Below are 26,901 nucleotides of genomic sequence, written 5' to 3' on the forward strand. Positions count from 1 at the left end.
AATCAGAGTTGTCCCGGGACACTGCTGATGTAACTTTCTGAGCCACAAGAGGATGGTATAAGATAAACATCCCTTTTTTGGATGATTACTTCAATCATATTTTTTTATTGACATGTCACATGCATTAAAAAAGTGGTTTTAATTAAATAGCGTTTGAAAATTGTTTTAAAATGAATTGGCTGCTGCTGTCTGTTTACAATTATTAAATAAATTTCTATTTGATTTAAAATAATTTGTTGGAGGAATTTGCATTTTGATCTGTTTAATAATGGGGAGTTATGGTTCTTGAACATCTGCAAAAAATAAAAGGCAACCCTTTAAAAAAAAGCTACAAATTCTCATATTTGACCCTAAATAATTGATACCTCTCTCTCTTTTTATGATTCCACTGAGTAACTCTGCACAAAAGAAACATTTGAAGCTGTCCCTAAGGGCATTTTAAATAAGAAAATATCTATTGCTTAATTTTTCTTCTGTGGTGCTTATGCAAGCATGAAAACCAGCCCCCAATTAACTCAAGGTGATGTCTAACGTGCTGTGAGACACTTGCTCAGCAGCCTGAGTGATCCTGAGTCTGCAAGAGGGCCATGTGATGGAGGCTTTGGCCCCTTTCTTTTATGCTCCTGCTTGCTCCTTCTGAGTACAGCTAGATTGGCTGAAATTTGCTGTGCCAAGATCTGTGGTGGCAGTTAGGGAGGTAATGACTTGCTTGCTCATCCATGGTGTGGACAGAGATGTGCAGATGAAAAATAGGAAGGGGGAAGTGAAGTGAGGCTCTTCATGCTTCTCTGGAGGTCAGAGCCAAATTTATTAAGTCAAATGAGACCCATGGGAGCCATTGGCTACAGGGGCCTATGACATCAAGGTCTGTATCCACCAGCTCTCTTGCTACCAACTGTTATCTCCACAAAGAGCTTTGCCAGGTCCAACATAGAAGCAGGGTTCCAGATGCATCTCCACAAAACACCCACTGAAGACCCTGCTGGGTACCAAGAACAGAAATTCTGGAAAGCTGCCCAGTATGGTCAGACCCCCAGAGTTCACCTGCTTCTTTGACCTTGGTTTTTCCTCATCCAGGAGAGAACACCTGAAAACTACCATGGTTTGGCTAAATCCAGTTCTTCTCCTTCCATTCTTGTCTGCTTTTTGAAGTTTCTCTGGTTCTCTCGGCTATGCAACTGAAAGGGCACTTACAGGTCATCTCTAGCCGACTTCCCACTCATTGATCAACTCTTCTCCAAGCCACTGTGCCCAGCAGCCGACTGCCCCTTGTCCAGCACCAGGGACTGGAGTTCACCTCATCCAGCAGAATACTCCATGAGGACAGAGTGTTCTTCACATGTGGGGGAGTTGGCTCATGTTCCTTCAAGTCTTGTTCACATGAGGATGTAATGTCCTGCCAAGTTTTCACTTCTCCAGTTGATGTGTTCCGTTGTTCTTCCTATGCACAGGAGTTCAGGCCCTCACCATTCCAGCTGCCCTGTTCCTGTCATGCTGAAAATGTGATCCTGGTCTCTAAATAGGACCTGGTCTGACCATGGCAGAGGCCAGTGGGCTTTCCCTTTCCTTGTTCAAATTTCTTTCCTCTCTTAATATAACCTGAGGTCCTCAGTAGCTTATCTGGCCATCAAATTTCACTGTTTACTTCCTGTTGAGCTTTAAACTAATTAAAACTGCTAACTCTGCTTTATTTGACCTGTTTAGATCTCACCATTCTGTGAAATAATGTGATTTTTGGAACCATTTTTTCTTAATAAATTTTCCATGATACTAGCTTGTCAAGGTTATTTGGAATCTCCATGCTGATTTCCACCTTCGCTGTCCCTCCCAGCTCTGTAAATCCACTATGTGTGCCTTTGATTTTCAGCATCATCCAAAACCACACAGAGTAGAATACTGAATAAACGTCAATTCTGGACTTACATTGTTTAGTTTTGGATCCTGACTTGAGCACATACTAGCTTTATGTGATCTCAGCAAGTCATTTAACCTCTCTTTGCCTCAGTTTCCTTATCTGGAAAATGGGCATAAAAATCATTCCTAAGTTGTTCTAGTCATCTACTGCTGCATAATTAACTACCCCAAAATTTAGTGGCTTGAAAAATAATGATCTGTTATTTCTCATGATTCTGTGGCAGGGCTCAGGGGGCAGTTCTGCTCCTCATAATATGGCCCATAGTCACTCACAAAGCTGAGTTCAGCTGGAGTTGAAGGGACTAGAAGGCCCAAGAAGGCCTCAGCTCTCTGTCTGGACAATGTGGGCTCTCTGTTTGCCCCACATTTGCCTTGTCATTCTGGGATCATGGCAGATGCGTCCCATGGCCAAAGCAGAGACAGCCTGACTTCTCAGGAGCTGAACCTGATATGTGCACAGCAATACTTCTGTCTCATCCTGTTGGTCAACTAGTCACAAAGATAACTTGTCATCAACAAGAGGGGACATACATTTCACCAACCTGTTGGCAGAAGAGGCATGGGCACAGGGAAGACAGGAATGGGTGGTGGTCATCCTTGGAGACTATAGACCACATAGCTTGTAAGGTTGGTGTGAGAACTAGAACAAGTTAATCCAGCTAAGCAGTTAGAGCCTGGTGTATAACATGTGGAAAAGCTGGTTTTCATTTAGAGTTAAATTGACTAAGCAAGGCAGAGGCAAGACCAGAGGCATGCTGCCTGCCACTGGACTTCCTTATTTAATGGAGTTGGATGACTTGTGAAAGCTTTATTGGATACAGTGTCACCGAGGGGCGAAGGCCACCACTAGGGTATTTCCTACATGTTTAATCTTATTCTCATGGCAGTTCTATAAGTTAGTGTGGTTATTCTCATCTTATAAGGAGGAAACAGGCTCAGAAAGTAGAATATCTTTTTCTAGTACTACTGTTAAGCAGTGAAGCCAAAGCCCAGAAATCTGCCATTTTTCCTACCATGTGGGACTCAGTAAAATGACTGGCTGAGGTTCAGATACCAGGGTGTCCATGGCAGGCCTGCCACCTGTTGATCTGGTCTCCTAATCAAAAAGCAATCAGGGCCCCTGCAGTGCTGGTCTCAAGGGAACCCTCTATGTTTGGGTAATCCTTGCTTTCTGGTCAATAACCTGCTTTTAGTATTTCATTTTAGAATCTTCATGCTACTTGAAGGGCTTCTGTTTCAGAGACTATGCTAAAGATTATACAAATCTGTCTCGGACAGTTTGGGCAACATTGACAACATCACAAATCACAATGACTTCCATTTGTTTAATGCTTTGTACAGCTGGAGCTCCAGAGCAGCACACCAAAAGCAGGAACAAGAGGGGCTTCAGTGAGCTGCCCAAGTCTACAGCTAGTTGGTGGTATAAATGATAAATTAGCCTTGAACCCAGAAATGCCGATTCCCAATATTATGTTCATTCCATTATACTATGCAAGCTTCCATTCCACCTTTCTGCACATCACTTTCTCTACCTGTACAATGGGAATTAATTGTGTCTACCCTCGTAGGGTTATTGAGACAAAAAAAAAAAAAAAAAGAAAAGAAAAGAAAAGCAATAGTGAATGTTCAGCAATTGAGTTGAGCAAACTGAACAAACTGAACAGTGGTCAAACACTGTGTTAGACACTGAACATAGAGGCAAACAAAAAGGGCAAAATCCTGACCTTGAGGAGCTTATAGTCTACTAGGGGAAGGTGGAAACCTTCAGGCATACATAAAAGCAATAAAATATTTTTCCATTGTCAGTTTAATTATTTCATTCATTCATTCATTCAATTAGCCATGTAAGTATTTGTTTATTTTTTAATGTGGTGCTGAGGATCAAACCCAGGGCCTCACATGTGCGAGACAAGCACCCTACCATGGAGCTACAACCCCAGCCCCTTAATATCTTTATTTTTATTTATTTTTTTTATGTGAGCCATGTAAGTATTAAAAATTACTGGGGTCAATTATGTACCAGACACTGTGCTAAGGGATGGGAAAAGAGAAACGCTAAGACAGTCTAGAACCCTGTCTGGATGAGGTTTACATCTAGAATGGAGAACAGACAGTAAACTAAGAGAGTTACCGAATAACCATGGCAATATCAAAACAGCAATAATAGGAATGACTTCTTGGATGGGTCGAGTAACAACTTACAACTTTTGAAGGATGGACAGGAGGGTTTGTTAATCGACTTGAGCCAAATGGAGTTTATAGCGTCTAGAAGTGAAGGGCATCTGATGGTGGCCTATTCTCTGAGCTGTGAGCACCTGAGACTGTCTTAATGAAAATCCCAGGTAGTGCTGAAATAATGTCCATGTTGGTTCGAATCTCCTAGTCAGTTTCAAGGTTTTGTGGGCAGACATTCAGTGGTACAGCACAGAGCCACTTCCTAGGAGTCTCTCTGAAGATGTGCGTAGCCTTCAGGAGTTGTCATACCTAGGCTTCGGGCCACTCCTCCATTCCCCTCAGCCAAAAAAATTGAAACAAGCAAGCACCCAAGGAACCAGATCACAGCAGCACTTTTTAAAATGTGCACGTTTGATAAATGGCACAAGGTAAGCGGAGGATTGGCTGCATGCTGGAAGGTGGTTCCCTGTGACCTTTAAACTATGGGATCCGACAGCCCCTTCTTCTTCTGAGGTTTCCTCTTAGAGATTTCTGATTGTTCAATATTAATGTTTGCTCTCAACAGTACATATGTTTTCCCATCCATCTTGTCTTCCTTCTCCCAATTCCAAGCTTTTACTCTAAATTAAATCAAACTTTAATCAATCTTCTGTTTCTTCCTCCTGAACCTCCTATCACTTACTCTCCTGTGTGTGGGGGTGAGGTGGGGGGAGGTGGAGGTGGGAAGCAGCAACAAAAAGCCAGCCTGCTCTCAAAGTGATTTTTAAATCGGCTCTCCTGAAACCTACAGCTGCACAGGTCTCACTGGGTGCAGACCCAAGACTTCAAAGCTCCACCTTTTTTTTTTTTTTTTTTTAAAGAGAGAGTGAGAGAGGAGAGAGAGTGAGAGAGAGAATTTTTAATATTTATTTTTTAGTTCTCGGCAGACACAACATCTTTGTTGGTATGTGGTGCTGAGGATCGAACCCGGGCCGCACGCATGCCAGGGGAGCGCGCTACCGCTTGAGCCACATCCCCAGCCCAAAAGCTCCACCTTATAGGCTCTTGCCCTTGCTTCTTCCAAGGCCCCCATCACCTTGCTCCAACACTGCGGGGATTTTCATGGTCTCACAGGATGTTAGGACAACAGCCCTGTCTGAATGACAAGGGCCCCCTATAAGCCCTGCCTATGCTTTTGCAGGATGACTTACCTCTTGGAGCTCTGATGGCTGAGTCTTAGCCCCACAACTTCCACAGAGGCCCTCAGCAGGGTCCTTTGTAAAGACCCAGTTGCTGCGTGTGGCCCCTAGATCCCTGCACACTGGGATTCCCACTTCCTGTTTCCAGCTTCCAGTCCACACTGCAGCTACTTCACAGTCTCTGCCAGAGACACCTGTCCATAGACCTGGCACCGTATCCCTAGGTTCATTTGAAGCAGAGCTTCTGAGCATCTTCATGTGTTCCGGGGCTCTGTGGGCCTGGCTAGAAGGGAGAGCCCTTTGCCTGGTCCGGCTCCATCAATTTTTTATTTATCTGAAGAAAAACTTTCCTGGGCTGTGACTCTGTTGCCTTTCTTCTTTGGTTTCCATTTTTTCTTTTTTTTTCCTTCCAGTTCAAATTTTTAAAATATTTTAAAATACGGACTTAACTAAATATGGTCTCACTGTGAGAAATCTTTATCACCACTTCACCACCCAGGCCCTCCCCACAACCCTACCCTGTGGCTCTGATTTGTCTTTTTGTGGTTTTTTTTTTGTGTGTGTCTTCAAAATCCTCAAAATAAATTATTTAGGTTTTATTTTACTTATTCTTTTTAAAATTAAAGTTATAATGAGACATAATTTAAGGAATCAAATCGTTCTCCATTGTTTGTCTTCAGACAGCAATTTCTTTCTCTTCCACCATTGCTTGAATATGCAACCACTTTCAACTTTCAGGGATTTAAAAAAAATTTTTTTTCTTTTTCTTTCTTTTTTTTTTGAGATTTATTTCTAGGTAATAGCGTTGTTAGTTCTGGATTCAAAGTTTTAGGTATTATCTTTGGAATTGCCAGCATGGAAGCAGGAAAGCATGCTTTCTATCTGTCCTCTCCTTCCCACACCCCACCAACCTGCCTTCCTGAACCTCCTCCGTAATTTTGGTTTTATCAGTTGGCACTCAGTGTTTCTACTCCCACGCTGGGAAATTTATTTGCAGCATTTCTCTTTCCCTTCATTTCTTTCCTCTCCCTTTCTAAAACTCCCTTCTATTCAGACACTGGGTTGTCTGTCCTACTTTTCCTACTTTTCCCTTCTTCTAGAAGAGTGTCACATTTTTTCCAATATTTTATTTTTTCATGGCTGAAATCTCATTCCTCATTTCTAGGGGGATTGTTTGTTGTCTGGCACCATTTTTATTATCTCTGATGATGTTAAACACAACTTTATATAAATATTTTATCCCCCTACATAGTTTCTGTTGGCTCCAACTTGCTTTTGTTCTTCTTCCTGTTTTTACCTCTTTCATATGAGATTCTTTCCTTAAATATCTGGTGGCCCAGAACTTTAACTCCCCAAGAAGCTGACTGTAGGGTGTATGAGGAGGGGGAAGGGAACTGTTTTCATGGTGGGAATATGGAGGGGGTCTTCCTGGGTTATTTCATTGAGCCACCCTTAAAAATTCTAATTTCCTTCCTGCGGGCTAATTCCCATCTGCTGGAGTCTGGGAGTCAAATGTGGGGTGACTACTGGGGACTTAGCAACTGGTCTGCACTTCCAACTTTCACCCAATCCTCGTGTTTTTTGGTATGAGACTCGCATTAGGAATTGGCCCAGTGTCCTTAGTCTGAAAAACTTTTCTTATCCTTCTCAGAACTGAAACTCCATTCTTAGCCTCTGTGGGGGATGGCAGTCACCTCTTGGCACTAGGTGTTCAGAATATCTGAGCTCTAATTGCTTTTTAAACTTTACTTTCTTTTCTTTGCTCCTCTTTGGCTCTTATTTCCAGAGATCTTGGTCCTGCCAATTCCTGGGTCTTTGGGCAGCTCCCCTCTGCAGAGCAAACAGCTGCTGTGCTCTCTCCTCCAGTGCTGGCCTGGAGCTCAGCTCTCTTAGGTTGCTAACCAGCTGCCTCTTGCCCATCTGCTTCCCAGCAATCAGAGGACCCTCCCTCCTCCTGTCTTTCTGTCTAGGTGTGTCACACCTCCAAAAACATCTCTTTCATGCTGTTCCGTGGAGCTTGGGCATGTGGAAGAGGCCAATGTGATATTGATTGATTGATTGGTGTTCTTGTTGTCACAGTTGTTCCATGGATGTACATACATACACATATTCATTTATTCTCCCTCATTTTTAGCATTTTAAAAAGGTAGTTATTTTTCCTTGCCTTCTCTTTGGAGAATTAGGATTTTTGATTTGCTTATTTTATTTTTTTTGTTTCTCTTTCTCTCCTTTTTTTCCCCATTAACAGCCAAATGCTCTTATTCACTCTTTCTCTCTCTCCTTACTTTGTTTTTCCTATTTTTCCTCACCCTTCTTTATAACCATCACTATAAAATCTGTTATACTTAACTGGAAGTTTGAATTTGAGGTTTGATTTTATCATTAACTAGGAAAGAATTATGCAGTGTGTGTGTTTGGTTTCCATGTGTTTAGATCTTGCCATCTTTCTCATGCACACACTCCCTGGGCATCATTTGTTAATAATTTCTTTTTCTTTTTGTGCAATTGTCACTGTGTCTCTATAATTTCATTTTTTGAAAGAAGGCATTTGCTTTGGAAAGGGAGACACACACACACACACACACACACACACAGAGAGAGAGAGAGAGAGAGAGAGAGAGAGAGAAGTGTACACACAAGAGAGAGAGCTGGGGATGCATGCATGTATGAAACCCTGGCACCACAAAGAACAGAAACAAATAAGCAAAAAAACCAACCAAACAAACAAACAAACAAAACCTGAACAACACTCCTCTCCACAAAAGAGAGAAATTAATGAGCATTCTTTGTTTCTTTGAACATTGTTCAAAGATATGTCATTAAGAGCATAAAAAGTTCTTGGCTGCTCTATTTCTCAGTACGTTGCAACCTCTATTATGAGCTGTATTTCTTTGTCCCCTTTGGTTATCATCGTCTTGACTTCTGTTTTGATCTCACTCAATCTTTTTGCTCACATTTATTGACATTGTTTTTCATCATTTCTCCTTTTAGCCTGTTTGTTCCTCTTTCTTTATTAGACCCAATCTCCCACTTTCTGTTTTTAAATAAACAGATAGATCATATTTCACATTTATTATGACAGCTGAAATGTTTGTATCTAGTCTTGCCATCTTATTTATTTTTTGTTTTCTATTTACCTTTCTCTCTCTCTCTCTCTCTCTCTCTCTCTCTTCTCTCTCTCTCTCTCTCTCTTTCCTTTTCTCTCCCATTTGTTGGGTTTGATCAGAAACACACCAATGTGCGTGGTGGGAACATGAAGTGGAGGGAATAATTCTATAAAATGGGCCCACTGTGCTGACCCCCACATGCTTTCACATTTTTAAAAATATTTTTAATTGTAGATGGACACAATACATTTATTTATTTATTTATTATTTTATGTGGTACAGAGGATCAAACCCAGTGCCTCACACATGCTAGGCAAGCACTCTACCACTGAGCCACAACCCAGCCCTATGTGCTTTCACTTTTTCCCCCACTTTTCTATTTTCTTGATATCTGCTCTTCATTATTGTATTAGCTTTGCTTTCTAAGGATTAATTATTTACCTGCATCCCTGCCTGGCTTAAGTCCATAGAATGTGACATTTCTCAGCAAACTACCTGTTATCTGCATGAGAAATGCAGCCCTGAAATACCCATAAGAAGAACACAAGCTACTCTGAATGAGCGGAATTTTGTGATCCTTACACAGACCACATCCCAGAATTTTGGGAGATAAGGATAATTTCCCCTATCATAAAATCTGAAAGAACAGGTTCCAATTAGAACCAGTCAGTGTGGGCCCAAGTGACTTAGAGTTGTCATGGCAGCAGGAACTTGAAAGTCTGATGTCATCCTGCTGTCCATCAAAAGTCAAGAGGTGGACATAGGTAGGACTCTTTGGAAACTTCCCTGGGACCTCCAATAAAACTGGAGGGCAGGAGAAGCATGCCAATTCTTTCCTCTCTGAGATGACTCACTGTCTCCCTTGATAGTGTCCCCTTTCCTCTCTTTCCATACTTTCCAATAAACTTAAGCCGGTTACTCTGAGTGACATGTCTGAAATTTTTCTGGCATGCTTGCAAAAATTGGGGTTTGAAGTGGGGGCATTTATTATTCCTCAGTTTCATGAAAAGCCCAGCTCTGTGAACCTTGATCACATTTAATTCATTTTTTCTGTCTTTTTTAAAGATATTTTTTTATTTTTCAGTTTTCGGTGGACACAACATCTTTATTTTATTCTATGTGGTGCTGAGGATCGAACCCAGGGCCCTGCGCGTGCCAGGCGAGCGCGTTACCACTTGAGCCACATCCCCAGCCTTTTTTTTTTTCTCTTATGTTTTGGAATTTTTACTTTCTATTTCTATTCCAATTCATTTCTACTCAAAGCCAAGAAACCCACAAGTGAAGATTGATAAAACTAAAGTGAGTCCTCAGACAGTAAAAATGAACCAGGTCAATCAACCAGATATATGGTGGGAATTTCCATGGCTTAAGAAAACATTTTGAGCAGAATCCACTAAGGTGAAAAATCCTGGAATACTTCATTTGTGAAACTGCAGGGTCTATCTGCTGGGAACACTTAGGGACATGTTCCAGAAAAAGCTAAGGGATGAGAGTATGCTTTCAGACTCTGCTGCAAAGTCCCTATGCCTAATCTTTCCATCTGAGTTCAAGTAATCTACTTTTCCATCTCTGTGCTCTCTGACCCTTGGCTCCTGAGAAAAGGGACGAGATAAATGTTTGAAGACAGATCTTGGGATGTGGGCTGAGAGTGATGCTTATCATGACTTTTGAGCTCTGGGTAGCATCAAAGGTGGCTGGACAACCCTCTTCCTGGCAGTTACATCAGCTGGTACAGGCTGTCTGGCAGTAGGTGCTGACTGCTAAGGCTCGCTGTCAGTGGGAACAGTGAACAGGACATATTTTTCCAGGAACCAGATATTGAGAATTAGTCTATTACATGTAAGTTCATGCAATTAAATAGAAATTTGTGGGCTTATTGTGCCAGCAGTTTGAGATCATACTGTGTAAGCTAAATGAGTCAAAAGTGACCCATAGTTGCCTCGAGACTGGGAATCTGTGCAGTGGGGCTGTTGTAGGAATCAGGCTTTGATGGGAAGGGGAAGTTAGGGAGTTATAAGGTCCCATGAAGCTTTGGGGGTGCCAGCCAGACCCAGAGAGGCCACAAGAGCCCTGGGATGACACTGGTATCTTTTAGGAGATGCTGACTCCTTTCACAGATATAACATGCTCCCTGGAGGTGAATGCCCTGATTCATCCTGGGTTGGGCTCATGGGCTGGCTGCTTTTACATCCAGGCCAGTGACTGGGGACATCGGTGCCTCCATTTTATTAACTGCTTTCAACAGAAGCCATTAAGGTTTGGAAAAGGTGGAAATCGAGGAAGAAGAATGTCCAGGTGGAGAATTCTGGAAGATGGCGGTGCCTGATGGAGCCAGCTGATGGGGAAGGCATGCTGGGCCACCTCAGGCTCAGGCCATGAAGAATGTGTTGGGAAGCCTGTGGCAAGGGAGTCTCCTTCCATGTGTGGCCTGGATGACCTCAGGGTCATCAGCACCTTGATGAACTCAACATCACCAGGCAGTGCTCCCAGGAGACAGTGCTGTGGATGACAGTGGGAGGGGATGACCCTAGGAGCCCCACACATGCTCTGAAAAATCGGGATCTTGGCAATTTTGATCAGTTATTAGGAGTGACCAGTCATCACCAGGTCAGCCAGGAAAGCCAAGGCATCATTGAAGGGCTAACGCAGCTAGAAGGACATGGTGGTGTATAATCAGAGGCACTGTGCCCTGCCTGGGAAGTGGGGTACCGGAGGGCATGTGAGCTCAGATTTCATTACCCATTGTGCTGGAATTTTCCCTTGGTTAAGTATATGTTATGCAATTTAATTCCTAGCACATCTCTGTTGTCTTATTTACAAATAGTGTCTGTATATACTGTTGTCTTATTTACAAGTAAAACCAAAAGTTAAAAAAAAAAAAAAAGCCACTGTCCCAAGCTAGCATGCTGTATCTACTTCAGAACTAATTAATTTAGATTGATCTGACTTCAGAGTTCCTATCTGCCCCACTAAACTTCTCTGGGTGTTGTTTTTCCTTTCTTTTAAAATCAAGGAGGCTGGCAAGACCAGGGTTTCTTAATCTTATTTAGATCCCCTTAACTTTATTCCTAATTTTAGTTTATGCTTACTCTCATGAATTTTGTCTTACTCATTTTTCATTTGTGGTGTTATTTACATGAAGGTTTTCCTTATGAAGTTTCATTTTTAATTTATTCTTATTGTGGTAAAATCTGCATAACATAAAGTTTACCATGCTAAACTCCCCCGCCCCCTTGGTTGTGCTGGGGATAACCCAGGGCCTTGAGTATGCAAGGCAAGTGCTATTCTCTTGAGCTACACCCTCAGACCCTAAACTAACCATTTTTAAGCTTAGTTTGGTGGCATTAAGTTCATTCACTTTGCTATGCAGCACTTTCTGTTTTTAATGTAGATGTGTTTTGGAAAGGCAAACTTGAGATCACTATAAATAGAAACTAGAATTTCTTCCCATAATCAAAGGTAACCATTAGAATAAATACAGTGAAGGAAGAAAGTCATTAACTTGCAGCTGATTCCTGCTGACACTGAAGATTGTGAGATGAGGCCTGCTCCCTCTCAACCCAGCTCCCATATTCCTTTTAAAAGAAGGGCATCAAGCCATGGGGAAGTGGTAAAAATATGCTCACACCTAATTGACACTTCATCTATGACATACCCCAAATTGAAAGAAGTGTGGAAAATGTGAAAGAGTCATTTCTCACTGTGAACTTGACATTATCTCACGCTGTGCCCAGGTATCTCCTCACACCTTGCCTATCACAGAAAACCCTCTTGGCCCACACCCATAGACCATGGGAACTGCTTAGATGTACACAGGGCTCCTGTCCACCAAGGCTCCATGACGTCTGATTTTGAACAAGGGGATCTGATGGCCTTTTCTGATTTGGATCCCTGATGAGGAGCATCATTTGGGCAAAGTCCTTTAATATCTCTTCCCCATTTTTTTCCAAGAGTTACAGAAACCATCCCTTGATATCCATAGGGAATTGGATCCAGGATGTCCACACTCCCTTACCACTGAATACTAAAGTCCACAGATGATAAAATATCTTATATAAAATGATAATAATATCATGTAACCTAAGCACATCATCCCATATAGTTTAAATCATTCTCTGATTACTTTTAATATGGTACAGAGTGATGCTATGTACATAGTTATATAGTCTTGTTTTCAGAATGATGGCAAAAACATTGTATATGCAATTTTTTTTCTGAATATTTTTGATCCACAGTGGTTGAATCCATGGATGCAGATCCCATGGATACAAAGAACTAGCCATGCCTACCACAAAGATTAGATGCGCATCCTGCAAGCCAATGCCTTGGTGACAGAGCATTTCATTACAATGTTTGCAAGGTCCACCTGTGATAAGGCCATGTGCGGTACTAAAGCTGATTGCTCTGAATGGGTGAATTTATCACAATTTGGGTGGAAAAGCCAACACTTTAAGCACCTGAGGTGGGTCTTACAGGGCTGGTGAGAAAAAGATGGCTGACATAAGACAGAGACAGCAGACACATGGCTTCACGTGAGCCAAGTTCTAGTTTGGAGCTAGGTTGACTGTACCCATTCCCTGGACGGTAGGAGTAACAAAATATGTGCATGTGCATCCTTGGAAGCACTAAGGGGATGAACACAGGAAGAGTCATTTTCTTAAGCTGGACAGGGATGCTCTCTGTCAACATCATGTGGAAGCATTTTCATTATCAAAGCTGTGGGTGCATTTCATTAAGCCAGGAACACGGAGGGTAAGAATAAAACTTGGGTGCTGAGGGCTGGAAGCCTGAAAAGTTCCCTGCCTTTTCCCTCTCCTGGGCAGAGCTTACTGTCCCTCGGAGCCCCAGCGTGCTACCCACAGAAGATAGGACATGACTTCTCACCTGGGGCTTGGTCTCATCTTTGTCTTTGTAATAGAAAAGCTGATTCCCACGCAACACAAACCAGCGCTGTTGCCAGTTTTTCATGATGCTCCTCTGCTTCCTCAGCCAGCCTGCCTTCAGCACAGGGCCCAACCTGCAGGGTCCTGGCGGCCGCCCTGGGCTGCGGCTCTGCTCCCCCATCACCAGGCTCTTGGAGCGTGCTGGAAGTCAAGAATACACACAGTGAGTACAGTGCCTGGTGTGCCTCTGGTCAGTACTCAGCACATCCTGGTATCCCAGCTGATCTTGGACCAAGGTTTGAAACCCAGGACAGTAGGACATGAGCATTGCAGGCCCAATTCCCTGTTGGGTTCCAAGGGCCTACATAGGCTGGAAGACTTCAGCAGCAGCCGCAGCAGCAGCAGCCGCCCAAGGTTATCCACTTGGGATAGGTGGCACAGTCTGCCTGCCTGATTCATTTTTGCTCTGTTCCTGGAAACCTAGATTCTCCATTTCTCCAGGTTTCTTCATCCAAACCTCCATCCATGTATCCACGCATCCATCCATCAATGTATACATGTAACTGTCCACTCATCTATTCATTCCATGACTCATTTCTTTTCATTCAGTCACTATTTATTAAGTGCAGACTCTGTGCCACGATCTGTTATAGTTATGAGGATAAAGTAGTGAAATTTAAAAAAGAGATACAAATCTGGTTTCTCCTGGAGGTTACATTTTAGCCAGGTTTCTGTTACTCAGGGGCAGTGGGAGCTGGCTCCATCCAGACCCTACCCCAGTGTCTGTTTGAAGCCCCCTCTTCTGGAGACATCAGGCTTGAGCACCACTGCCCAGATTCCCCAAAGCCACTCTGCTGCTTCCCTGGAACCATTGTGCAGGGCCTGGATGGTGGGACCTCTCTGTTGAGAGCCACAGCCAAAGGGGCCCCAGCAAACTTCCAGCTGCCAGCAAACTTCAGACTGCCAGCTGATGATTGGCTCACAGCGGCCCCAGCAACATCTAGCTGATTGGCTCCTCCACGGAGCTGCTCATTGGGGGACTTCTTTGGCTCCGCCCACACGACCCAGCCAATCAGCCTCAAGAGCAGGAGGATTGTGGGAGGTGGTGAGGTTTGTGTGTGGGTGAGAGGCTGGTGGGAAGCCGGTGGTGGCAGTTGGGCTCTGAGGGTTTTTTCCTGAGGAGCTGTTTTGTTTGGCGTTTGTAGTTCTAAAAATAAAGTTTGTTTCTTTTGACAAGTGGCTCCTGAATTGTGCCCAGCCAGACTGCGGCACCTCTCTTTCAGCAATTTGTTGTGATTTTGAAGGTGGCTCCTTGACAGAACAAGGGGGGCAATGACTACTGTGTTGCAGCTTTCTGGGTGCCTGCAAACCCTCTTTTCCCCAGCTGACATCACTGACCAGCACTCTGCAGGGCTGGTACTGCCCATGGCAGTGATGAATTCAGATTCTTGTCTCCTCCATCCGCATCTCTCTGTTTGTATACTTCCCCTCCTCTCTCCTTGGTCTTTGGGGGAAACTTTTTTCTCTCCTTGGCCAGAATCAAGCATATTATTGCAGTATTTACTAGGAGAGGACATGCTGGACTTTGGAGGAACAATTCTGAGTCCAAATGTAATCATAACTGCAATTCATAGTTCATGGATCCTAACTTCTGATAGGAACACATGGTCCCTGCAATCCACAGTTTTTGCACTGTGCCTACGATTTTTTTTGTGTGTGTATGTGTGTGTATGTATACACATGTGCATGTGTGTATACACATGTGCATGTGTATATAAGTTCCTCCTGTTATACTAGTGACCACAGTTCCCTAAGTCTGGCCTACCTTCTGCCCACCCTGTCTCACTAGCCTAGATTTTTCTGCCATCCTCCCCCATTAAATCCCTAGGTTTGGCTGCATGGTGAGCTCATACTCAGCCTTCAAAATCCAACTCAGGTGACACCTCTGCCGTGGAATCTTCCTCATGAATCTTTTCCAGGCAGACATTCCCTCCTTTAAAGGACATATCTAGCCTGTGGCTGGGACTCATCTATATGGTTGCCTTTCTGTCCCTTCAGCCTTGAGGGGTGGGCAAACAGGAAATAGGATCTTATCCAATTCTGTATGTGTGGTCCTCATCACTGTGGGGCCAAGGGATGGACATAAGTCATGGTAGTTAAACACAGTATACTTAGAGTTAGCCTTAATGATCTGAATCTCAACATGGTATTAAACATAACATGACAGCCAGCTCTTGTCTTATAGCATATAGCCTGGTGGTTCCCAGTTTTATCTGCAATCTTATAGTGGGGAATACTATCTTGAATCTAGCACATTTGTATGAACAACAACAACAAAAAAATGATGAGACCATCCCATAAACCTTGGCTCTGGAAGGGTTCAGCATCAGGATCACCTCTTGTTTCTGGTATCCAAGTAGCTATGCCAGCTCCATGGGTATCTTTGCACACTGAAGGGGACTGGCAGTCCTTCAGGGGAGTGGGGTTTTTCCAGAGACTAAAGGGAGGGACTCCAGAGGAGTCCAGTGGAGGTTGCTCCTTCCAGGAACTCAGTCTCACCTCTGAAGCCCAGCAGCACCCTGACCAGGGTTGAGCTTCACACGTTCTTGCATTTCAGACTGATCTGCATTTTTGTTCCCAACCTTGCTGCTGGGCCTGTTCCCCATGTTCTTGAGGCAGAATTATCATGCACACCCTCCTAAGTCCTAATAGTTGTTTATGCTCCCTGTATGCAATCTGATGCCCCACCATATGTTACCAAAAGTTTCCAGCATTGCTGAGCATTCACATTCTTTCTGTTAATTATTTAATTAAAGAAACAAAGGGGCCCAGTTGAAGAAATACAGGCTTTGGACAAAGGCTTGTGTTTGGATCACTGCCAGCTCTGTGAACTCTGTGTTTTGGTCTGCAGATCAGCAAATTGGGCCCATTTATGATGACAGTCCCTCACCCAGCAGGGCAAGTTGGAGGAGGGGAGACAGCCCACCCGGCAGAGTGCTTGGCACATCTGAGGGACCCAGTGACTAGTTACTGTAGTGATGATAGTTATGATGATGGAAATCGTGGACATCTCCATTAAGAATTTGTTTCCTGAAGCTGGGCGAAAAGATGGATCTTCTCACAGTCCTGGATAGGCTGCCCTTTCATTTCCAAGTATCATAGCATCTTGCCCAGCATCTCTGCCCTGCAAGCTCAGCGTCCTTGCCAAGGAGGACCCAGAATTGGAAGAAACACTCGGCCTAGGTGAGGCAGGTAGGGATTGTGAGACCCAATAACATCAGGCCTCAGGAGGGGCCTTTCTGCTCCCAGGGCTGCCCCCTCATCTGATCTTATATCCTGTCTCCCTCTGGCAAGGAGTAGAAGCAGGCTGTACCCAACAGACACTTGCTGATCCCCTTCCAGAGCTGGGGACTCTTAAGCCCGGGGCCCATGGAGATGATGCCCATGAGGAGAAGAGGGTTATCATGACCCCAGTATTCTGGTGCGGCCTGGCAGAACATTGAGGAGGACAGGCAGATATGTCCCTAGAGTAACTGAGTTTGCTTGTCTGGGTCTCAATTTTCTCATGTCTCAAATTCTTTTAGTGGGTTAAGAATTGATAGTCACCAGTGCTTGGGCCTTTATCTTTTTAATTGCTTGAGATTTCTAAATTGAGACCTGGTAGGCAGCAATGCCTCTGTGAGTGAGGATTTTCTGGTTATAGGTGAGTGGAGCTGGCTCAGGCTTCCACGGTCTATTCTTGAATTCTTTTTCCTTTTCTTGGGGAATTGGTAGGGTCTACTTAGACCCTTCTGTTCCTCCACAGATGTCTGTACAGCCCCTCTGGAGTCTTTAGTGGGGAATGAACCATGGAACATCTAGGGCCACTTTCCTGGTTCTATTTTTTTTTAAACAGGGCCCAAAGCTGGCACATTCCACCAGAAATGCACGTGCTCTTCCTCCTGTATCACCAGAGCATCCTGCACAGGGCAGGTGCACAGCAGAAACTCAACAAACTCTCCAGGACTCATTAGTGCAGCAGGACTCTCCTGAGTGCCACTGAGACTTCCACCAGAGCCCTGAGTCAGGTCTACAGTACTCTCTGTTTGGCTGTCCCAGGAAGGCTGAACTTTCTGGACATAGAACCATGGACACTGAGCCTGGCAGAGAGCAGGTGCCCAGCAACTTATGCAAGAATGACTGCATGGTTGATGATATGACTGGCCTGCAGGAGACTTCATGTGACAAGACACAGAACAGAAGGAGGTGTTTCTATGCCCTGATTCCCAAACCCTGGGCACCAGCCCTCCTGAGAATTACAGGAAGGAGAGAGAAGGCATCAGGGAGCCGGTTAACTGGGGCAAGGGAACAAGGTGAGGTTATGTAGCTGGGCTCCATGTCAGCAGCTGTGCACTCTCTATTTCAGCACATGTGGGCAGCCCTGGGGGTCCTGCCAGTGGCACCCAAACCCCATGCTCTGCTCTTCCCTGGCCTTCCAGGAGGAGAAGAGAAGCCAGCTCCTCTACCTCACAGTTTGCCAGAGAGGCTCTTGTTTCCACATGGGAGGCCAGACCAGTGCAGGGTTCTCCCCAGGTGATCAATCACATGGATAGTACTTATCAGGCTGACTGAACTTCTCAAAAGGAAAATAATCATGGTTATGATTTATTAATAACCATTGTTCCTGTCCTCAGCACTTCCTTTAATCAATTTATTTGGTTCTGTAAATATTTAAACCAGGCTTAAGTCAAATGGCTTTGACATGCTAAGTAAGTCTCCAGTACTAATTAGAGTTGAGGAGAAATCTGGGGAGCAGGCCCAGGGCAAGCTTTTGTCCCAGGGAGGAGAGGGGTGCCCTTGGCCCTCCTCCAAGTCAAGGCTCATAAGCACAACATTCATTCATTCATTCCACACTGGTAGATGTCTGCTAGATGCAGTGTAGAATTTTAAGTTTATGTTTCCTTGAGGATCCCCTCGTCTGACAGGGGAAATAAGTCACAACCATGCAGGAATGAAAGGTCCAAGGTCATGTGAGACAGGCAAAGGGTTCAGACACTGAAAAGAAGGCACAGATCTCTGCAGAGTCATCCGGAGGTGGGGAACCCATGGAATTCTTGAGGGATGACCAGAATGTGGGCCGACCTCAGGGCAGATCAGACTCTGGTTTTTAGGGAGGAAGGAAGGAGCATGGCATTTGCTATCTCTTGGCACAGTTTGTGTGTTAGGTGGACACTGTCATCTCCTCTTGCTGACAAGCATGTATTGATGGGGGGAGACACGCAACTACCTCTCCTTTCTCAACCCAAATAGTCTGGACAACGCAGAGTTTGTTCCTGCAAATCCCTCCCCTTTGACTCCTGACTTCATTAGTTTCCAAATCTGAAGACTCTTTCTCACTCTCCTTTCTTTTCACTTCCTTTTACTGAATCAATTCAAATATAACCATCTCTTGCCTGGACTACTTCCTGACTCTTACCTCTTAGCTTCCACAGAAGTCTCCTAAAGAGCTATGGAGCTGCCAAGGAAATGCTCTGCATGAATCATTTCATTTAATCTGACAACAAGTGGTAATTCTTCTGTTCACAAATATGTGAGCCAATGTTTGCAGAGGCTGAGATGGTTTGTCAAGGGCCCAGGTGACAGGAGGCAGACTGTTTAGGAATCTCCGTTTGCCTAACTTCAGGCTTACACACTTAACCCCTTCATGAAAGTGCCACAGTTTCTAAAAATGGGTCTAATAATCTGACTGCTTCCTCCAAAACTAGTTGTATTTATTTATTATGCATAGAGAAACTCCACCCCTGGCCCAGCCTGGCAGTCACTGTAAGTTCACAGCTCATCATCTAATGTACCCACACACCTCCACCTGGACCACCTGTCCAAGATAGTGGCTTCCAAGGTGTCTGTGTATTATATGCACATCTTCATACCTGAATTTTGAAGCAACCTGGGTAATGCTGATATAATCATGTGCTGGGCTTGGGTCACATCAGACAACCTCTATTGGAAAGGCCTTTGGTTCCACTACTCTTCAATGTCAGAATCCTACCCTCTGTTCAGGATATGGAGCATACCATCTGGTCCTCCCAGAGGTACTCCACAAAAATTCATCTCTTTCTTTTCACTTCTCCTTTAAGATTGCACGAATAATAGCCTAGTGTATAATATTGTGGTTCATGCATATGTCTGCTTCTCCCTAAGACTATAGCCCCTGGGATAGAGAGTGTTGTGTTCACTTCCGAAAGCCTGAGAGGCATCTGCTTAAAGCAGGGAGGGAGGTGAGTTGGAGGAGGATGGACCAGCAGGGAGCTCCTAGGGGACACCCAACTCCCTACTGGGGAGTGCTGGGGAGCTCTGGATGTGTGTGTGTGTGTGTGTGTGTGTGTGTGTGTGTGTGAGAGAGAGAGAGAGAGAGTCAGAGAGAGACAGAGAGAATGTGCAAGAGTATGTGTGTGTGTGTGTGTGTGCGCGCGTGTGTGTGTGTGTGTGTGTGTGTGTAAGAAAACAAGAGGAAGGGAGAGAGAGAGAATGTATACACTAAATTATGTGAGTGTACCACCGAATTTGTTTTGCATGTGTGTGTCTCTGTGTGTACACACCCATCAGTGTACCAGTATGGTGCAATCCCAAATTCAGAACCCAGGGTCTTGGTTTAGGTGGTCAGTTCCAGAGGGGAGAAGGGAAGGTGGGGCCTGAAGACCCATCAGGAGCCTGAGATCCTCTCAGGAAGTCAGGCTGTTGGCAAACTGAGGAAGCAGATGGGAACAACCCAGGGAGGAGAGTCAGGGGTGGAGGGCAGAGGAAGGCAGGTCTTTGGGGTGTGTAGAGAGCAGGGTGCCACCCATAGAGACATTCAGAAGGAGGGGTTGTTGGGATTGCTGACCAATGGTTTGTAGGAGAGAGAGAGAGAGAGAGAGAGAGAGAGAGAGAGAGAGAGAGAGTGTGTTGTGTCAAGGAGGAGGAGTAGACAAGTGCAACTGGAGTACATTGTGCTTTCCTCATCTTTTCAACATCCAGGAGGACATTCCTGGAGGAAGTCAGATGTGACCCATGGGAGGGGAGCATGCTGGACAGAGGCAGCTACAGACCAGGGCCCACAAGTAGGAGGGAGGTGCTCCGTAAGTGTTGAATGAGAATTATTATGATAGTATTATAGTTATTGTTCCTTGTGAGCTTAGACACTCCATGTCATGCACAAGCCTAAATGAAATGATTTTATTTATTCCTGACAGCAAATGCTATGACTTCCGGTCTGTGAGAGCTGAGACAGTTGCCTGAGGCCACTGGCACGGGGTCTGTTTAGGAATCAGAGCCTGCCTAACTTCAGGGTGAGCTACTTAACCCTTCCGAGTCTACGGCCTGCATGACATCTCCCAGGAAGCCTGTGGAGGGAGTAAGAAACAGGGGCCTGAGGGGAGAATTCTGAGAACTAGGAGGAGTGAAGACAGTAAGGGGCAGAGAAGCTTTTGAGAGACACTGGCAGAGGCAGCCAGAGAGACAGGAGAACCACCAGGGAAAGAATGGAGTGGAAAACCCAGAGAGGGCTGGAAGAAAAGGCTACAGCTTATGAGAGGAAGAGAGAGAATTCCGGCCTGGCTTCTCAGGCAGAGAAGTGCAGCAAGAGCTGTCTTACAGCCCATCCAGGAGAGTGCTCTGGGAGAGTGAGGGCAGCAAGAAAGCATGGAAAATTCTTTCTAGAATGTTCCTTGCAAGGAGGGGAGAGGGAGGCATCTGAAGGGAAACATATTTTGTGTTTAAACATATTTGACTGGTGAAGGTTGAGGTTATGTGTGTGTGAGGTGGGTGGGGAGAGAAGTCAGAGAGGAAGCCCTTCCCACAGGGAGCATTCTGGCCAGTGCCAGGAGGCGGAGCCTGAGGTCAGCCACTGTTTACCTGTGTGTTGGGGGGGGGGGCTTGCCTGGAGCAGCAAAAAGCCGTCCTGTGTGTGACAGGAAGCAGGGAGGCACAGATGGCTGTGGGTGGGGTACTGTACTATGCTAGGGCACCTGCCGGAGATAGGAGATCACTTGTGCACCCAGGTTCATCTTGTACTCGGTCCTGACTATACCTATACCAGGCTGCTGTCTTAACCAGGATACGCTGGTGACTCCAGACACTGCCATGGGCCAGATGAGAAAGGACCTGGGGCTGTGAGTATTGGTAGAGTTGTTCCCATTGTGTTAGCTCTGGCCTGGCCTCCCTGGGACAGCTGGAGGTAGAGGGAGGGGTATGCTTGAGATGGGAAGGACTGGGGTTGGGGGAGTGAGTAACCGAAAGGATGGATGTGCACAAGCGGCTGTGACTACCAGAGCTGGGGACAGGCAGAAGTCACGAGTCATTTCTTTATCCCCCAGAATAACCCTGATTTCGCAGATTTTAGAATTGAGACTTGAAGAGAAAAGCATCTTTCTCAGCGTCACACAACATTGCTCTGATGTGGCCAAACTTGGACTACTCCTGGTCATTAGGAACACTATAATTCTTCCAAAGCAGAAGGGATCCTGGGCCACCCCTCAGTGCTCTGAGCAGACTCCAGCAAGATGCGCATCTTTCCTTAGCCAGGGATGCCCAGAATGAAAACACAGGTCAACTCAAACTCAAGAGGTCAAGACCCTGGTTCAGACAAACAATTCAAGTACTGAAGTTGTGTGTCTCCTCAGAGGAGTACACAGAGCTGTGCATGTCCAGGTATTGGTAATGCAGCAGGGGGTGCATGGCCAGCAGATGAATCACAGATACAGGCCTTCTCCCCAGGAAGGAGGTAGGGATCTTGCATTTCTCAGAGTTGAAGAAATTAAAGAAGTGAATAGGTGCTGAACAGAAGAGAACCTACCAATGACCAACAGATGTACAGGGATGCTGAGCTCCAACAATCAGCAGGGAAATGCAAATTACAGGCATTGTAAGATGCAACACTGGGTATCCTTTACAGGTAAAGTTTGGAAAGTTTGACAACATCATGTATTGGTGAGGCTGTGAGACATTGCAAGTCACTAGATAGAGGACACTGGAGCTGTACTTAGGATTAAAATCACACATCTTTGTTTCCCCCCCACCCCACCCCCCACCAGGGATTGAACCCAGGGGCGCTCTACCACTGAGCTACATCCTCAGCCCTTTTTATTTTTTATTTTGAGACAGGGTCTCGCTAAGTTGCTTAGAGCCTTGCTGGGGCTGGCCTGGAACTTTCGATCCTCCTGCCACAGCCTCCTGGGTGGCTGGGATCACCCCCAGCTAAAAATCACATATCCTTTACAACTCAGTAGTTCTGCTTCTCTCCTGTCCCTACCCTCCCACCCCAGAGAGAACCCCAAGTGCAGGGCCAGTGGCATATAAGGATGCCCACGGATAGCTAAAAATGCAGAAGATTCAAATGCCCATCAGAAGGAAAATGGCCAGATAACGGTATATTCAACCATACAGACATTGAAAACAATAAGAAAATACATGAGCTAATAGGGAGAGCTCCCCCTTTATCTGACTCCTCAAAATAAGAGCTTTCACTTCCCGATTCTGATTCCTGCCCTATTCTCTTTTTAACACCCTCCAATCAGGTTCCCTTACCTCTGCCCACCCAAACTACTATAATCATGGTCCCCAATGACCCTCATGTTGCTCAATTCAAGGGACAGGTCAGTCCTTTGGTTCCTCCACTTCCCTACAGCACTTGACAAGTTGACTCCTCCCTGTCCTGGGACCATTTTCTACCCTGAGTTCCAACATGGCCCTTCCTCTCCCAGCACCCCCACCTTTTCCAGTTTCCCAGCTCTGTTGCATCTTTCCAACCTCTTAATTGCCCAGGGCTGGTCCCACATCTATCTACACTGTCTCATCGATTTAATCATCAGTGATGTGTGCAAGGCCCTATGTAGCTCAACCTTGAACTGGAGACCATGTGTCACACTGTCCACCTGCCACCTCTGATGTCACAAGTTCAAAGCTGAACTCTTGGTCTCCTCCTGCCCCAGAACCTGCTCCTTGCATGGCCTCCCCCATCCTGGTCAGTGGGTTTTTAAAGATGGGAGTTAGATCAAGTTGTTCCTTATGAATACCCTGCAGGATTTCCAGTAAGCTGGCTCAGAGTGAAAGCAGAGCCACCATTGTGGTCCACTGGGGTCCTGGACATCCAGCCTTGTGACCTCTCAGCCCTCCTCTGGCCTCTCTTCCTCTGGCCTTTGCAGTTCCTCGGCTTGTGTGGCCAGTGTGGACTCTCTGCTGTGTCCTCGCCTGAGATGCTGTTTTCCACTCAAATGCCATTTTCCCAATGACTCGTTTCCTTTGTGGTCAAATCTCAAAAAAAGTAACCCTCCTATCTCCCCTTTTATGCTTTACATTAACATTTACAGTCATACCTGGATGGGTTCCAGGATCCCCTGCAGGTACACAAATCCCTGAATGCTCAAGTCCTTTATATAAAATATCAAGTCCCTTGTAAATTTCATAAATTTCAATCATCTCTAGATTACTTGTAATACCTAACAGAATGTAAATGCTACATAAACAGTTGTTATACTGCTTCATTTAGGAAATAATAACATGAGCAAAAGTCTGTACCTGTTGAATATAGATGTAATTATTTTTAAATGCTTTTAATCTGCAGTTAGTTGAATCTGAGGATGTAGAACCTACAAATAGGGAAGGTTGGGTTATTTAAATTCTATTATAGAAGAAAACAAGTTGTAGAATGACACACAGAATATAAAATTATGTAAAGTAGAAGAGAAACACCTACCCTAAACAAAGGGCATTGCAATGGATTTTCTGCAGATGCAGGTATTTGTATGAGAGTAAGGTCTGCCAAATAATGTACCCCATCTCTAACAGAAGTTATGGTCATGAAGGGAAGGATGGAGCTGTAATAATGTGCATTTCATAAAGGGATGGAATTTGTGTTGATTATGTAAATTATGATGAAAGATTTTAAGTGAAAGTGTGGTTTTTTTTTTTTTTTTGAGCTGGATCCCCTAAGGAAATCTAAAATAACCATGAAAAGATTGCTAATGTGATAAGTGATTATGAGTCCTTATTGATGATAAGCACTAGAGGGACCCTGGACCACAACATGGAGCAAGAAAGATAGTCTCTGAGTCTCTGCCTGCGGGAAGCTCCTGGTTAGGAGGAGAGACTACTTTCAAACACAGCACACGGTGAACAGACAGGTTCTGGTGAAAAACTTGGGCCTGGCCTTTTTGTGGTCCTTCCAGGACCATGATCGGGGGCTGTGAGTGAGCATGATGGGCCTCTCTGTAGGTGAGCCTCTCTGGGCCAGTCTGGGGAGGTGCATGCGTGTTGATTCTTCACACTGCAGTTACAGGAACCTCCAAATGCTACTGATATTAGAAATGGCTCCAAAGACACATCTAATAGTGGATCCTGCCAGAGCACAGCTGGAATTCTCCAGGTTCCTTTTCAGGTTATATGCCCCACACCTCTCACTGTGATTTACTTTAGACTCCTCTCAGCGGGTATCTCAGGATGGTTGACCTATTTAGGAAAACTGTCCATGGACTACTGGAGTCTGTCCACACTGGAAGAGTGGGAATGCCTAGGAATTTATGTCATCTCTGCTGGCAGCCCTTGGTCAAAGCAGAGTCAGGAGTGGAAGGACCAGGATGGTTTAGGCTGAGACCTCCTTTGATTGGTCTTTGCATTGGACTTAGGCTTGGGTCTCTTGTCTCTGTCCTGCTCCCTAACCCCTCTACTGGGGAACCCTTCAGACACTTCTTGAATACATTACTGCAAGTGAATCCTCAATTCAGGGTCTACTTTGGAGGCCCCACCAAACACATTCGACTGTGTCCAGGATTTTTTAAATAGACTTTAGGTGGCCTTGGCCTTTTGGCACCTGCTGGGCATATCCTTTCTGGACCATGCCTGCCGGGGCTGGGTGCCCTGAAGCAGGTCTGCAGGGGTGTTTGTCCATCTGCAGCTTTTGCAAGTGCAGACCTGAGAGCATGGAGAAGTAGCTGCAGGAGAGCTGAAACACAATTGATTTATAAAAGTCAATGGGATTTTAAAGCGGGCTGGGGAAATAGCAAGATGGATCTCAGAGTTGAATTGATTTAAAGGGTAAGTATTGAGGCTGAAAGATTGATTGAGAAGAGAGGGGTGAGGTAATGAAAGGGGCACTCTGGAGGGGCCCGACAGGATGGTTTCATAAAGTTAATGCGATTTGCAGCCAAGGTCGAGGGGGCTCTGACGGGGTCCCATGCTGTCCTGGGAATACTGCTTGAGCATTAGATGATTTATTACACGATGGCTCCTGAGTGCCCCTACTGAGTTTTTTTTTTTTTTTTTAACTTGTTACTTAGCATTCTTCCTCGGCTCTCTTTGGCCATCCGTTCTTCCCTAGGTCCCTCAACTAAAGGGTCTAGAAAACCAACCAGGCCCTCCTAAGAGGTCTCTCTTCAATGCCTGGAGAACTTGAAGTATATGGTCTATCATTACCCACAACAATGAAAATATTAAATTTTAAAAGAGTGGTAAGGTAGCCTAGAAAGTTCGGAAATTTTTCATAATGATTATTTTAATGACTTAAAAATCAATATAAAAGATCCCATTCTTTAAAGTTATTATCTATCTATCTATTTATTTATTTGGCTTTCTTGGGTCTGCCTCTTGGCTCAGCCAGACTGATTTTTGGCAAGGGGTTGGGGGAGGCTGGGCAACACTCAGACTGCTTATTCTTCATTTCTGTGCAGAATGAACTTTCAGCTTCAACGGTATCTGGCATTCATTTATCCAGTGCTTGAGTTTATGGGATCTCCTATGTGTTCACCTACAGGAGCCACTAGGAGATGGTGCCGCTGCAGCAGAGCTGAAGAAGGAGCACACAACCACACACCAGGTCCTGCTGTCACCCTGCCACATACACAGGAAGAGGGAAGCATGGAAGCAGCAGCAAGGAGATCAGACTGGGATGATAGAGCTACTGAAGGAGGCAGGGAGGCCAGAGCTAAGGCTGAGGCTGAGGCTGAGGCTAAAATAAAGTAAGCCATGCCCTGCACCCTAGGGGGTAAGAAAATGTGTCTAGCAGGGCAACAGGAAGACATGGAGGATGAGAGGGTGAGGGTCTACCTCTGTTCCCAGGCTTAACCTTAACTTTGAAACAACTATTCCCTGAGTCACTGCCAGACTCGTGACAATCCTTCCTCTGAAGAAGAGCATCTTGTGAGGGCTCCTCTGACTTCTGACACAGGCTGAAATCCTGGCCATCATCCCATGCTGGGGTTCCTTTTGCTAGGACTTCTTAGAAGAGGTCATGTCCCTTTGCCAGGGTAGAAACAAGGTTCACCACATCCTTATCTGTTAGTAACATGGGCCTGAGATTAACACATTGTGGAAGGTGTCTGGGAGCTGACACTCAGCTTCACCTCCCTGTCACCCACGAACTACAGTCTCTCCAGGCCAACCAGCAGTCCTGTGGGCCATTCGTGCTCTACTTCTGCCCCCGCCTGCCTTTCTCCTTCCTTGGACCCCCTCGCCCAGCATGCCGGCCTGCATGGTAGGAACACCCCTCTGGAAGCTCCTCAGAGCAGTGACTGACTTCCATTCCTTATGCTGTCTGGGGTCCTTGCCTATCTCTCTGATTGGACATGGGCTTCTCTGTGCCAAACTGATATTTATGAGCTTCCTAGGGGCAGAGAGGGTACCTTCCTCAGATTT

At 45.2% G+C, this 26,901-nt stretch overlaps 1 protein-coding gene across 10 annotated transcripts in view; it reads right to left on the reverse strand.

Moving 5' to 3' along the window:
* Positions 1-26,901, reverse strand: part of ARHGAP22 (Rho GTPase activating protein 22) — a 203,639-nt gene that overhangs the window by 123,676 nt on the left and 53,062 nt on the right. For all 10 annotated transcript variants that reach the window (XM_081267676.1, XM_081267669.1, XM_081267672.1 and 7 more), the window contains one exon: positions 13,259-13,458. In XM_081267676.1, the coding sequence (XP_081123802.1) occupies positions 13,259-13,458 (200 nt within the window). The remainder of the gene's footprint in view (positions 1-13,258; positions 13,459-26,901) is intronic.

Source organism: Spermophilus citellus, assembly GCF_964194105.1.
Source record: "Spermophilus citellus genome assembly, chromosome: 15".
Classification (NCBI taxonomy): Eukaryota; Metazoa; Chordata; class Mammalia; order Rodentia; family Sciuridae; genus Spermophilus; species Spermophilus citellus.